At 39.2% G+C, this 16,204-nt stretch overlaps 1 protein-coding gene across 1 annotated transcript in view; it reads left to right on the forward strand.

The window, feature by feature from the left end:
* Positions 1 to 16,204, forward strand: part of LOC139739356 (multiple C2 and transmembrane domain-containing protein 1-like) — an 83,016-nt gene that overhangs the window by 35,457 nt on the left and 31,355 nt on the right. The window contains exons 3-5 of the mRNA XM_071649976.1: positions 6,316 to 6,739; positions 7,253 to 7,475; positions 11,590 to 11,698. Of these exons, the coding sequence (XP_071506077.1) occupies positions 6,316 to 6,739; positions 7,253 to 7,475; positions 11,590 to 11,698 (756 nt within the window). The remainder of the gene's footprint in view (positions 1 to 6,315; positions 6,740 to 7,252; positions 7,476 to 11,589; positions 11,699 to 16,204) is intronic.

Below are 16,204 nucleotides of genomic sequence, written 5' to 3' on the forward strand. Positions count from 1 at the left end.
TCAAGCTCCAAGGCTCACCCATGCACAGTTTGGCCCTGTTCAAACTGGTACGATTTTAGTTGCAATTTTTTCTTTGTGAACCAGTGCGATTCATATCGCAGACTCTTTTCTTGCGCTTGTATGCGTGAACCAGAGTGCAAAAATGGGCAAGCTGAGTTGCGATCGAACTCATACTTTTTCATTGTGTGTGAATGAGCCATATACTGTATGTGTCCAGGCTTAGCTTGTCAAGCTTGTCAAGCTTGTCAAGCTTGTTCATCAGCTACTGTATGCTCAGTAATCCATTCAGACAAGTATGCTCAGTAATCCATTCAGACAACATAGCTGTAAAGATTAGCAAGCCCACTCATGTGTAGCAATGTGTCTCAGTCCAATAGGAAGACCATTAGGACACAAAAGGGATAAGGGGGATTCAGTAATCTCTATTCATTGATAATTAGTGTCCAGACATCTGTGCCAATTGGCAAAAAAAGCAATCCAGTGTGCATGTCAATCTGCAAACAAAGCACAGCAAAGGTTGAAGCAGTGATAGTATACAAATAATGAATGTTTATGAGTGCAATGGACAGAATATTTCATGAGGTGAAAGACGAAATGATCCATTCAACGAGGCGCAGCCGAGTTGAATGGATCAAACATTTCATCTTTCACCGAATGAAATATTCTGTCCATCGCACGAATGAAAAACATTTATTATTTGTTGTATATAACGCCTAAAATAGATCCTTGTCATTTGATGTTTTATTAGTTTAGGAACAAAGAGAGAATCTTAAGATCGCGAGAGTGCTCGCTGAGCGCTTTACGCTAGCGCGCTGTCGCATACACACACTGCAAACGCAAGCTTCAGCCGCGCTGTCGATGTAGCACACTACACACACTGCAAACACAAGCGTTTTACACACGTGTATGCCGGGCTCTCAGCGAGAGTGCAATGGACCAAATCGTATGGATCCAAAATTGGATGGTAAATGGAGCCACAATTGCACGGATGATGATGTCATAGTGAAATGGGCCGAATGATCAATGTCAAACAACCAATCAAATGACAAGGATCTCTCTAGGTGTTATATAAAAGCTTTTATACAAACAAACTACAAATCTCCAAATTGTAAAATGCACACAAAACTTGTGAATCATGTCTGCTATTCATGTTATACCAGCTCATTTCGTAGTATTCCACATTTTGTGTGGACCTTGCAGGTTAGATTTTTAACCCACTGAAGATGGACTGATTTTCCTATATAACACACATTTCTCATTTACCCCAGCCCACCCCAGCCCGAAAATACTTGGGGAAATGGGAATAGTCTTCACTGGGTTAAAACTTCAATATTAAACTGTACCCATTGTTTAACAGTGCCTTGAAGAGGCGGATCATATGATAACTACATGTACATTGATAGTGGCATCTTCGCACTAATCACTTTCAATGTTTGGACCATTTTGGGGAAAAATATACATGTGGTATATTGCACTAGAAAAGCATAGCAGTTCCTTGATCTTTGAATGATTTTAAACTAAACATTCATATCATTTTGCCACTGGCAGGTTGACCATCTCTGTGATATCATTGCGATATTTGTGACTCGAATATTATGTCGTATTACCAGTACCTAAAAAGTATGGCTTCAAGTGATGCCAATAGCAAGTGCTTTAGCAAATTAACCACTGGTTTCATTCTCGTCAAATGAAGGCCAGCCTCTTTAATATATAAGTGCATTGCTCGTATAATGGATACAAATGTAGCTTGATGTTGTATGCATCATCAGTCAATGACCCTCCTGGCATCATCAGCTTGCTATCAATCAAATATTAAACAATTTGAATTTTGCCGTAGCACACATTTTCTGTGGAAGAGACCTACCGGTAACCAGTTTGATTAGTTTAACCCATACAGCCCCATGGACAACATATTTAATACAATGTTTATAGCATGTTGAGATATTGGTTCTGGGCTGGTTTTTGTGGTTTATAGAGCTGCATTAAATGAGGCTTTTTGAAGGGGGCTCTATATTATAAGTGCTGGCAGCATTTTATCATGCAAATAGTGTTCTCATTGGGCCATTCTGTTTGCACGCAGTATGTTTTAATTCTCACATGTACAGGAACATGCTGATGAAAAATCAATGATGTGATGTTAGAGCAATATTACCGCAGGCAGTAGTGGGTAGTAGGCAGGATGGGTGTGTACAGTATATGCTGGGAATTGCTTGAGAAAACATCTCTGGGGAAATTATTGTTTGTATAGTATTGTTTGTTTAATGAAATCCAGGCTATGCCAAGAGCTATGTAGAGGGTGTGTGTGTGTTTTGTGTATGTATGTGTCTGTGTGTGTGTGTGTGTTATATATTTGATGTGCAAAATTGGTGTGTGTACATACATGTAGAATTGAGTGTGTGTTTGCGTGTGTGTGCACACCTGGTGTTAGGAGCCCTAGGTATAGCTTAACCTCTTTATGCCCCCCTAAAATGTCCCCTTAGAATTTGCCATTCCTGAATATCGATCACAGTGATCAATGGTTATGCTAAGCAGTCACTTGTCATGCATGTATTTTCAGCAGGAAGCTGGTGATGTTGCATACTAAACTGGATGCCAATTTTTCTTCCTGTTTTTTTTTTTGTTACAATCTCGCCATTGTCAAAATCATGCCAAAGTATAGAGAAAGGATATGTTTCTGAAAAGCAAGTGTGCAGGGCTGCCAACCTTGAGTGAGAGTTTGGCGTGAGACACTGCGAGGGAGCGGAGCGACCTCCTGGCTAGCACCTGGCTGGCAGCCTGCTGTGCGGCCGTACGTACGTACACAGTCAGTGTATGTAAAGCGATGTAAAGCACACGTCATAGCCATAATGTACTGTAATTTGCCAAAAGCAGTACAAGCTACGCTCACGTGGTATAGGTAGAAACCAATCGTAATCCAATAGCTTGTCTTTGCGCGCGAACCGGAAATGATTATTATTGGTTAAGCTTTACACCCGCGCGGGAAAATCTCGAAATTTTGGGCTTGGGCATATCGATATTCCGAATATCAGAGAATTCAGAGATATATTTATTTTTGTAGTCATGTACATTCCATTTTCGGGGTTTAGCATGAGATTTCGTTTATCAGAGTGAGACAGTCAAAATTGATTGAATTGCGTGAGTCTCACGCTCAATGCGTGAGAGTTGGCAGCCCTGAAGTGTGTGGTGGCTCTTTAAAGCGCTGTGCATTTGTACACCTTTATGTGTGGGAACATGTATTCATATCAACATACGGGCTCCTTGAAATGACCTTGAATTATGATAGGCATAGATATGATATTTATAGGCCTATCCCTATTTTTACTATACTGTACTGCTACTATTACTACTTCCACTGCCGCCACTACCACTACTATTATTACTACTACTAGTTCTACTTCTACTTCTACTGGTGATGGCAATGATGATTATAATAATGATAATCCAAAAGGTTTTATTTGCCCAGGAAAGCAGCTTTCATATGGTCTCCCAGATAACTCTGCCATGTATCGTTTGGTCTACACCAGAATTGCAAGGTGCCCCTTTAGTACATTTGGCTTGAGAGGGACAAAGTTGATAAAAACATCTTGTCCGAGAATATGCAGTACACACAGGGCAGGGATTTGAACCAAAAACACTTCCATTTGTATGAATCCAGTGTCTTATTCACTTGAATAGAGTGCTCCCTCGAAGAAGATTCACACAGGCTATAGTCCATGAGGGTGTCTCGCAAAGAAATAAATGAGACTCCGCTCATGCGTAAGTCCCCAAATCATGCATAACTTTTAATCCACACAACTTTTAAGTCCTGTCACACAACGCTTTTAAGTCGTGCGTAGGCCTGACACATCATGCAGTGCTTAACACATGATTTGTAAAAGTAAAATCATGTGTAAGTTTGTAAGTTAGACTTAGGCTATTTCAGAAAAGTGGAACTTCACTGTTAAGATGTCAGGACTCAACACCAATGACCATGTTGCGAGAGATCAAAACATAGTGTAATTACCCTGTTGTTCATGTTAATTGGCAGATGGAGCCAGTGTAGCTCAGCACAGACATCACATTGATGTCAAAGACCGCTCACACAAGTGTATTGAAGTCCATGAAGGAGTATGATTAAGTTTTGATTTGTGTTGTGTAAGTAAGTCAAAAGCATCAAATGGTGTCTTCATATTCTCTGATGTATGTGTGTAAGATTTAAGGCTATATATTATCCTGTGTAATAGGCAGGGGTGACATTGTGGTTCAGTAATCCAAAAAATTCTTCAGCTGTCATATAGTTTATTTACTTTTACACAGAATATTATTGGAACACCATGTTGGCAAAGACTCAATGCATAGACTTCAGTAACATCAGACTGCTGTGAAGCAGCTAAAAGATTCTCAAAAAAAAAAAAAAAAATGTTGATTAATGCCCAAGGCACACGGTACCAGCACTTTTCCATGAATGAGGCACTTATTTACAATTTCAATTGATACAATTTTGCTCACTTGCCTTATATATGATGTTAAAGGTTGACATGTAGTTATATTCCCTAAAAAATAATTGCAGTGTCTTTTGAATTTCTCAGCAGTTAACTACACTCAGTGTATGTATTTGACCTCCTGTATCGAGAGACTCCAACCCTGAGCACCTTCTGATCTGGAGATTCTCCCACCTGAAACCCCTAGCAAACGGTAGACTCCAACTTAATGTGCGCGAAGCGCACGTCACGAACACAAAGTCCCTTGCGGTCTAGATGCTCTCTCGCGCTCAACCTACAATGAAATTAAGTAAGAAATCATTTTAAGCAGGAGAAATTAAATCCCAAGCGGGAGAACGGGAGATTCTGCAAAAATGGGCTTTCGGCGTGAGAGTTGGAGTCTCTGTGTATCTACATGTATGCTGATGGCTTGTCAGATTTTGGCTTCAACTATCATCATTCAACAGTCAGAAATGTTTGAAAGCTTGAAAGTACGTGGCAATGTTCGTTAATTGCAGTGATTCACTGATAATGGCTGTCTTGAAAATCATAATCATTTGCTACTCATTTTACTGTATGTACTGTGTACATGTATGTGTATCTCAGTCTGTTCCTAGTGTAGAATGCATGAAAATGTTTGTTTTTAAATCAGCATTGTGACTCCTCACTCTGGTGTCCATAAAACTTGGCAGATACCTGATGAGTACAAAGTATCTGCTGTTCATTCAGGGCATTCTCTTTGCCAACTGCGCAGCATGGCTCTTTGAATTTTGTTGAAGTTAAGTAGCAATGCTGTCATACGAGCCGGGAGATCAAGTTTAATAGGCCTCAGTGATATCTTCTCCTGCTGGCGTATGATTTACAGCAAAGTTCCTGTTTTTTTGTGAGGGCATGGTACTGTGGTACATGTATATGATAGTCATTGTCCCACGTTCACACAAGGTTGGCCAACGTATTACACATCAGTCTAAAGAAGACAGGCATGAGATATATACACTACCACACCTGTCTGTTTAGAGCTATTCTGGGTAATATGTGAATAGAATTGTTATAACCCAGTGGATATTGCTAATGAGCTGTAATAATTATATAGTGGTCACGGATATCTCTGGACTGTGAACATCGGTAATGATGCATGTTAAAAGCTCTACCAGTACCTCTGTGAAGTGTAATGCATCAGCCGTCACCATACTGCAAATGGACTTTCTCTAATATTGTCAGTACTCGGTCATTTTGAGTCATGCTGCAAAATGTGTGTATTCACTGGTGACGATGAGGAAACTTTCATGGAGTTTTTTGCGAATTTGCAGTTTGTGGTGAGTAGCAAAGTAGTATCTGTCAATGGTGGCTCTCATGTATTTTATAGTGCTATGTGTGTTATCTTTCTTTTCCAATACCTTGTTCTACCTCACCAGTTTTTACCATTCATTGAGAATTGAAATCTGTTTGATGCATCCTGCTTTTATGCAAAATTCACTAAGCTTGAGTGGTCATTTTGACTATCATATAGCAAGCTGGTGAGGTAATGTTAATTTTGTGACCTTTTGATACACAGTACTGTAAAACATGATATATTCGCGGCATGAATTTTTCGCAAATTGCCACCGACGGCCTTTTTTGAGGCATGAAATTTTCGCGAACTACCACTGGCATGTAATGCATATAGTGTAGACAAAAACTTTCGCGTGCATTTTAATTTCGCGAATCTTGGCGCTCGCGAAATTCGCGAAATTAAAATGCACGCGAAAATTCCTCGTTTTACAGTATATTATCTGCGTTTTGTAAACTTCATGAAATTGCTGACGAATGCTTACCGACATATGATTTTTGTTCTCCACATTGTTTCTTCTACCAGCCAACCTCAGTCAGAAAACGCCTCCTTGAGAAAAGGCATGGCGGAGATGACCACCACCATTCACAGCAGAATGCGACCACCTCAGACAGTTCTGGCACGCCCGCGGCACCTGTTGCCGGCGGCAACCAGAACAACAACCAGCAGATATCGGGCAGCGAGGAGGACCCCTACCAGGGCCGGCGAAGTCGCGAGTCTTCCCTGGGGGCGGGACTAGTGGAGACGGGCCTGGGCCTTGTGGATGGGCTCAATGGGTCCATGGCGGTCGACGCCCAGTATGCAGTGTTGGGCGGTGCCGGTGTCACTCTCCAGGAGATGGAGGAGCGAGGCATGGCAAGCCTTATTGGCCTCCCCCAGCCAGGTCACTTCTACCGGTTGGAGGTACACCTGAAAGAGGGTAGAGAGCTTGCTGTAAGGGATTGGAGTGGTGAGTACTTAGAAATATGATTCAACTCGATTTCATACTTTTTGAAATACCCCTACATTTTGACCTCTTCACTGCGTCTTCCAAAAACCAGCCTGATTCTGTTTTGAACATGTGGCATTGGGCTTAAATAAGGAAACTTATTGTGGAAACACCCCAATTCAGTGTACATATCCCGTAAATGAAGGATTGTAACTTTTGTAATTTTGTTGCAGCATTCCATTGTTACAACAGAAATGTATGTTCAGTGAATTTACGGAGTAGATATAATTGTAGTGAATATCTGACTTGCTACTAAGAAAGCACAAATGCTGTTTGGACAAATGAAGAATACCTGCTTTTGCCATTTCACATCACAGTGATATAATCCTACAATTTCAAACACTTAAAGTATATGATTTTACTGAATTCTGTGGAAACTGAAATAAAAACTTCTTTTAAATGAAAAACCTAATTTAACATATTTCTGTGAATTTTCTGACTCTCCTCTTCAAAAAAAAAAAAAAATTGCCAAAGGTTCCTCCGACCCCTACGTACGCTTCAAGATAAACGGCAAGCAGGTGTACAAGTCCAAGACCATTGTGCACAATCTGAACCCCCGCTGGAACGAGTTCTTCTCAGTGGCCATCGAGGACGTCACCAAGCCGCTGCAGATCTGTGTATTTGACTATGACATCGGCACATCCGATGACCCCATGGGCAATGCCAAGTTTGACCTGATGCAGCTCAGGACCAATGAGTGAGTATGACACCATGCAACCCAACCCAAGGACCAGTCGGGAGCTGCATTTCACCAGTGCTACTTGCCTAGGGAGGGCAATTCATAACATTGGGCAGTAAAAGCAAATGATTGCTTTAAAAATAACTCTCACATATACTGTTTATTTCATGATGGTTTTATTTGAAGAATTTCTGGAGTCTAGTGGTATTCATAAAGTTGGCAACATGCCGATATATTAGAGTCTTTAACACAAATGCAATTTCTGGGAACAAAATTGCTAATTTTGCTCTTTGGAAAGAGATAATACGCATCATTTCTCTTTCCCTCACTGATTCTCGATCCCCAAATTGACCACTGGCAAAATTGTCCTACAAGTCCCAAAATATTATGCCCACATAATATATGGTGTATACAGTATTCATCTCCCAGATGATTGTGAATTGAGTACAACAAGAATTAGATTAATAGCTCAAGGAGTTTTTGAGCTAAGGCAGAGACATTGCATCCTTCTGTTTGACTATTTGAAATGAAGAGGTTGATCCATATGGCAATCTGGGACATCTATAATTGCAGATGTAGTCAATGCGACCCTCCCTAATAATTTGTGGGGGACGTTTCCAAAACAACAACAGGCATGAAAAAAAAAAAAACACAATCCGTCATTTTTCCACATAGATAGAATATACTAGCTTCTTCTGGCCCATTACAAACACCACACAAAGTATTTTCAGGTTATTTGATGACAAAGGCTTGAAGTCTTCCAAAAGAGTATTTGCTTCCCTAGACAGTAGAGATATTATATATTAAGTACTTGTGATAAAGCATATCAGTACAAGAAAACATATGTACTGACATTTAGAGAATAGCAAAAGCAATTAGACATGACCCCCAAAATTGAAAACAGATGAAATTGAATGTGATCTCATAAACAAGACATGGAAACAAGCACAAATTTGTAAAGCTTTTTTTTTTTGGCTCTTTTCTTTCTTCATAGATATCTTCTTCTTTCAAATTGATGTTATGATCCATTTTCATGTTCTTTTTACAGTTAGTCTTCACTTTGTCATTTTGAAGAATCTGTAGAACATGCTTGGATGGTTGTACTTGACTATTCAATTAATTTGTATTTTATAAAAAAAAACCTCAATAATTTGCAGTCAGGAATGAATTGATGATAAGTTGATATGATATATCAAATATATATATTCAAGATATATTCAGTTATATATTATAGTTATAGTGTAGCACAAGGTTGATAAAAAGGAAAATCACAGTCAAGCAGGTATTTTGTCTGCACAATCTTTAAATGGGGTATCAAATTGACAATCCCTGCTATTGCATAACTCAAGTTTTCAACAAGATTTATATGAGAAGGGTCAAGGCAATTACATATCAAATGTCTCAGTATGTATTCACAGATTCTCATGGTAGTATATAATGCAAGCATGGTGTGTTAACTACCAGCAAGCACTGGCCTATATATTTTGGGAGATATAAATTAAAAATCAGAGCATCCTTGCACACCTTACATAATAGGGTTATGCTGGCATCAACTTAATGTGCCAATGCCTTGAGTGTGCTGGCATTGAAAATACCTTGTGACTATTGCCCAGGGTCAGACTTATTTTATTTTGATTTTTTAACAATGGAAATTCAGGCAACTTTTATGATATAGAGTTCAGCAGGAAAGGATGTACCCTGTTCTCCTTTGAAAGAAATTTTGTGGCAGATGAATTCATAGAATATAGCAGCATAAAGTACTGTTTGTACCATATTGTGTAATAGGGACTACACTTTGATAGATGGTATTGAATATTTGGTTGAATTCATGATCTGGGACCACAGGTGACATTGGGAAATATAAGTATTATCCCTTTCAAAGAGTAAAGTTGAAAATGATATATACGTTACATTTCTGTCACTAGAGGCAATATCTCTGCGAATTCTTAATTCTGCGTGTATCAGTCAACCACAAAATTTTCACCAAAAAAGAAGAAGAAAACTCTATGAAACATACTGATTATATTAAAAATAATTGGATGTTTCAGTCATTTCTGACCTGTCACCCTGTTACAGTACAGCTGTATGTCCAGTGATAAGGTTCCAGACATACCAGGGCATTTCCTTTGGTGGGGGCCCCCGTACTCTAATAATTGCCAGCTACCTGCCCTTTTATTTCATGTGGCAGACAGTGAGGATTAGTTTCCCCTGGAAAGAAGGCAAGCAGATTTGTATGGCATTGCAATGTGGAGTTTTATGAAATTGATTTCAAAGAGGTGATTTGGCAGGGAAACAAAAAGATGCTTCCTGTGCAAAATTAACTGCCACATGTCCAATTTTGCAGCATCTACAATGTTTGAAATTCATTTTTTCGTTTTAAATCATGGAGCTTGTTACAATATTTTGAACAGACCTGCAATGTTTACATTTCTTATCTCATATGCGATTGGATGCAGCTAAGCCTCAGAGCTTATTCTCCCAGTACTGTTAACGTCACTATGGTACCCAGCTTTCCTACCACTCTATTTGTAGTAGGATTGCGTACATGTATAGTGAAACCAAAATATGGATCATTGAAGCTTGAAATCTGTAGGGGGTAAAAGTGCCAAATTTAGGGAATCAATGATCAGCCACTTCTGACGATTTTTTGTGGCAACAGATCTCATTTGCCTACAAGGTGTGGCAGAGACTGCGGTGATGCAGATATTAAATGCCCTTCCTTGAATCCCCCACTAATGAATCATTGCAAAATATCAAAGTATTTGCATAAACGAGGAAGGGTCGATTAACCTGCAGAATGCCAAGAAATGTGTGTGCTGTGCCCGATCCACATGCAACACAGAAAAATTTGATGTGTTGTGGGGTGATTACAGACTAGTGAGCTGATCGATTAAACAGCAGATGCTCATCAACTGCGGCAAATTGGCTCGACGCTCGAAGAGACGTCTTACCCCGGATGCCAGTATTTGCTGTTGCCATGGTTTCGACTCATCTCCACAGTCTACATGATTTCAGGAGACAGATGAATATCATGATCATGGGAGGTGAAGCAGTAGAGCATGAAGGAAGGGGGAGGGACGAGGATGGAGATGAAGATGAAGATGAAGAGGAGGAGGTGGAGGAGGAGGAGGAGGAGGACTGAAAAGGATAAAAAGAAGAGAGCTAGGAAGATGATGAAGAAGAAGAGGAAAGAGTAAAGAAAAGAGATAGAAAAGAAGGGAGACAGTGAAGGAAAAATAATAAGGAGGAACAGAATTGAGATGGGAAAAAGGAGAATGGAATGTTATGACATGTGCATCCTTAAGTTTGGGAAAACTTGAGTGTAGAAAGTAAGTAAATTCTCAACTTTGAAAGGAAGGCAACAGCTGATCTGTAACCTGTTGAGGACGAGTCCTGAGTATACTGGAGCAAGTGTCCGTGGGAAATGCGTGTTGTAGCAAAATCAGTCCGTCCTCAAGGGATTAAAAGATTAGTCATGCCAGGAAAAGAGGTACTGGTACAATGTACATTTTATAGAAATACCAAAGTGCACATTGTACAGGTTTTATGGAGAGAAATAAAAAATATCATGCAGATTCATGCTACAACATCATACTAGTGAAGACTGGAGTCAGCCAATTCTGGTCTAGTTTAAGTCATGTGACCAAAATTTGTGTACTCTGTCAACCACTACTTCATTCTATGGAATTAATGTGATTCTGTATGTTGCTCTAAACCAACAAGATGAATGTGCAAGTCATAGTCTGTCCATTCTTCCTTTAGATGCAATGCAGAGGCATGATCGTTTTGAAAAATCTGTCAATTTCAGGGATCATTTCAGTCGGATTTGTCTGTTATGGTGCAGCTACATTTTGATGGAGAGTTCATGTCCAATTGCTGGAATATCTATTATTGAAGCAGTTGTTAGGGAAATTGGTCTGAAACCTCCAATTTACTTGATTGCCTGTCCGTCATATGATTTTTTTTTTTTTTTTTTGGGGGGGGGGGTAGGAGAGGTTAGAAGGGAAAATGATACCCAAGTATTGATATTACTGTAATATGCAGAACTTAATATTGCGCATATCTAGATTAATGTGTCTCTCTCATGGGAATTCTGTGTTGTAATGATGAAGTGGTTGTGCTTGCATTTCAGGCCCCTTGAAGCCAAGTTGGACCTTGCGGACGACACTACTGATGAATATCTTGGCTACGTCATCATAGTATTCACATTGATTCCAGTGAATGAGGGCGAGTTTGCAGCAGTAAGTGAATAATCACATTAATAATCACAAAATGTGACTTATGTATCTACATATATTTGTGTGTGTGTGTGTGCGTGCACACACGCATGTGTATGTGTGTGTTAGTAAACTGAAGTGGAGTAGTCTATTCGTGGAAACTGTATTGATTTTAATACCATAACACCTACAATTTATATGTGACAGTTCTTCAACTTCAGCATACTGTCATAAGTTTAAAAAGTATGCAAAACAAAACATTTCTGCCAATTGGGGGAAGGAACTAAAGCCATTGAAACCAGATGTGGTGATACTGATTACCCTCATAAATCATGAACTAGATAATCTGTGGCTGCTGCCACAAAGAAGATAAATTTTGAGAAATAAGCATGTTTGTGATGGTGGTTTATCATGGTTGCTAGCCCAGGGAAGAGTGTAAAATACATTAATATTCCTTCTTTTTGTAAATATCAAATGTGTGTGTGCACGCATCACGGAATGCGTCATGCCGCTAGCAAATTCATCATTCCATCGTGATAACTCTTTATTTTCACACCATGCATATTTCCAGCGGATGATACGGGCTTGTTTTGGCTCATGATACTGGTGTTTCGTCACAAATCCTTCACCACACGGCTAAATCCACCTATGCATAAGATATCAGGCAGTCGCTATATTTATTGTAAGCAAAGGAACTGTCTGGTATGGATTTGAAATGCATGGACTTGCGGCAGTGGTACAAGCCCCCAAATCCCAAGGCTTTCTGTTTTCGCCTTTGTTTCTGCCTCAGAATTTTGTACTTGATGATAAATCAGTGCTACTCCAGGGGACTGTGTCAGCAGTGATATTACATTAAAACCGTCGTGTCAGATGTGGTGTTAGTCAATCCATCTGTGGATTCAGTTGTCCCAGTCTGGTTTTCCACCGCAGTGTGATTTTGAGGATCATTTTTCTTGATGGCGTATTTTGGTTGGTGTTGTCTTTTTAGTAAGGTGCCAGCAGGGTGGTTGCATTGCGTGTGTTTTTGTTTGTATTATCTATATATATTTTAAGGAGTATCCCAATATTGAGTGAACTTTCCAGCTAAAACCAGTGTCATAAAGTGTGCCTAGAGTGGTCTGCATTGGGATGAAAGAATTGCGTGCATTGAATTCCTTTTATAGCTCCAAATGAATGATATCTCTCAGGCGTGAATTGCATTTTAAAGGCAAACTTCTGATTCTGGGGTTCTTTGTCAGTGTTATATGCAAGTGAAAAAGTTTAAGTTATTACTTGTGATTGCAAGTGTCATCCCATGTTGACCAGTGCACAACCAGCCCTAGCTGTATTCCTAGGCTGATGAATGCTCAACCTTAAGATCATAATTTTCCTTTCATAATTATACTCTAAAAATTTAGCAAAAGTTATATGACTAATGGTAATAATGATTATGACATTGGAAATGATGATAATAATAATACAAATTGATGCAGTAGAAGGTTTTTTTTGTTATCAAAGGAAATGTCGATATTAAAAATGAATGCATTTGAAATTAAAGTTGTAAGAGCATAATAGTGTTTTACAATAAATGTTTACGTACAACTTAATGTGATACAAATTTGTATAATACACTGTCTGCCTTTGGCAGTCTCAAACATTAAGCATACAATATGTGATGAAACAAACAATAAGACAAACAGATCCTTTAAACTGCTCGAAAACACCATGTTTGGTGTTGTTAACAGGAGAGCTGGGGGGGGGGGGGGGGGCAGCGGGGGAGGGGAGCATTCAGAGACCGCCTTACTATACCTACAAAATATCAGGTGATGGATACAGGGGTGATAGGGTTTGCTTGCACACCTTAAGTCTGGTAAGATTTGAATTTTCTGTCACCCTGCTCGATGTTGTTTTTCGTATCACGGATAGTTGGCTGTGAGAGCTCATCAATACGTACTGTATGTCCTTATTCATACCCACTGGAGGTGTGTGGACAGGGATGAAAAATCCCGTTCCGTCATTCCAAGTGAAATATCAGCTTCAAATGTGTGAATGTTGGAGATCTCTTGGGAGAAGCGAAAGACAGTTTTTCAGGTGAGAAAAATCCCCATGCAGCAATGTGTAATATCAGTGTGAAAAGTAACCCCCCCCCCCCCTTCCCCCGAGAATCCACCAAGGTGTAGTTAATGACACTCTCCGCACCACTTTGTGTATCATACCTGTTGCAGAAACAGAGAACTTGTTAGATCCTGCGGGATCCGATGGGATCAGTTCTTGGAGGGTGATTGGATTGGGGGGTAGGATGGGGAAGGAGATTGCCATCACTGTTGTGCTGTTCAATCCAAATTTATGTCTTTAAGCTTTATGAGCGTGGATGTTAAAGTTGCTTGTGCCAATCGAGCTTCATTTTTTGTAGTTTCTTCTCGGCAAGATCAAATAGTTGTACTTTTGAATAACTTCAAGCCCCAGATCTTTTTCCAGTGAGGGTGTAATATTTATTGACCGGCTGTTATGCTACTGCTCAAGTAATTTCTCTTTAAATGGTACAAAAGTTTAGAATGTTCTTTGAGTTAGAGCAAAGAGTTGTACTGTTGAAAGAAATAAAGTTATAGATATTATAATTACCTTTTTATATATCAAAGGAACTGATAATCTTGTTTTTATGATCTTACTCCATAAACTGTACATATTGAATCAGTAATTTCTTCTGCATGGCAAAGATAGTATAGATTTTTGTAAATAAAGAGACTAGAATTCAATTTTATTAGGGATATGGAGAATTACATGTATAAGAGTACCCCTAATTGAATAAGTCTAAAATCAGTAGTGGTTGTGTTCAGGGGGTCATCAGCATACATGTAGGTCATAAGCCAATACAACTGTATGTGTCAATAATGTAGCAATTTACCAACTAACTTTGTGCCTCTTGCTGGACTTCGGCACAAGTTTGCCAGAGGTCATGCGAGTGAGGTGTGCGTCATTATTCATTATGACAGTTTGTATTTCTTCAAGGGTTTCATATTATTAGGTCAAGAGTAAGATGTAAGCTAAATTCCAGGTATATATGATATAATCCTATTTGTGATAGAGGTCACTTTATAGATTTTACTATCAACAATTTCAATACTTTAGAAGTGTTTATGCTTTTGATTAATAATTTCTATTTCAATCATAAGTAAATCGAGTTTGGATTGAACACCTTTTACTAGATTCTGACCAGTTGCACATTTTATGACTGTACCTAATAGGCACATGTCGACGAGGGTTCAAATTTGATGCATGAAATGCAGCAGGAATCCCTTCAATTCTATTTTTATTTTACTCATTTATATATAAATATATATATATATATATATTTTTTTTTTTTTTAAGGGGGGAATAGTGTGATGCTTACATGGTGTTCTGTTTATGATTCCTGATTGAGAGGCATATTTATTTTATTCATCTTGTTTTCTTTCAGTGACAGGACGATGTCATTTAGGTGGAGAATGATTGAGATGTGGTCTGAAAGAGTAATCTTTGCCTCTCCTATAGTCTGGATTCCGCTCTTCTATTTTGTGGAAATTGTTTTCTGTTAGCATCAGGACAGGCAACCTTAAAGGGGATGGCTAGTAACTGATCAGTGGGAATCAGTGGGAATGCTGGGGGATGATTGTTCCCATTCTTGTGGGATTCATTTAAGAGTACATTATATATCTATTGTTGTGTGAAAATTATTTGCTTCAGAATGGTCTCATATTCAAGTAATGTGCAGTTTAATGTTTCCAGGCTAGCATGCCTGAATATGAGACCGTCCTGAAGCAAATAATTTTCACAAAACAATAGAGATATAATGTACTTTTAAATGAATCCCACAAGAATTGGAACAATCATCCCCCAGCATTCCCACTGATCAGTTGCTAGCCATCCCCTTTAACCCATTGAGGACAAGTTGAATTTGCTATAACACACGTTTCCCATGGACACCTGCCCGAGTATACTCTGGGCTAGTCTTCGATGGGTTAAAACCATACTGGATGCTCCATCAGTGTGGTCTCCTGGGAGTTAAGCTGTTTTGAAATTGAGCTGCCTTCAAGGGAATTATAGGTTGAATGAATGGGTTTTAATTTTTCCGCAGGACTGTCTGTATAGCTTCTCCCCTCATTCATATTTCTGCATCATTTTTGCGGTGGTGCTGGAGTGTGTCCACAAATCATGTTTGGTATAGGGTTGCATCATAGATATAGACAAGGTAATCAACTTTTCTCTGGGCCATCTCGTCTTGGTCTTGCTCAATTTGCTGTGTGTGGGGTAGGAAAAGGTGAATTCTTCGGTCTATTTGAATGTGAAGGAATGTGAATAAATGAAAAGGTGTGTAATCTCATTGGTTTGCTGATAAAGAGTTCTCACAGGTCTATCACTGACTGCCACCTGGGTGACGCTAGCTGCTAATGGGAGCCCAAGAGCTTCTGTCAGAGTTTGCAAATTGGCAACTCCATGAATTTCAGAGAAATTGTTTGTTTGTTTTTATTTCAATACATCCACTATCAGCCTCGGGGCTGTTTTTCAGTGAGT

The sequence above is a fragment of the Diadema antillarum genome, unplaced genomic scaffold (assembly GCF_040938485.1).
Source record: "Diadema antillarum isolate AM-2024a unplaced genomic scaffold, OU_Dant_1.0 seq00000798_RagTag, whole genome shotgun sequence".
NCBI lineage: Eukaryota > Metazoa > Echinodermata > Echinoidea > Diadematoida > Diadematidae > Diadema > Diadema antillarum.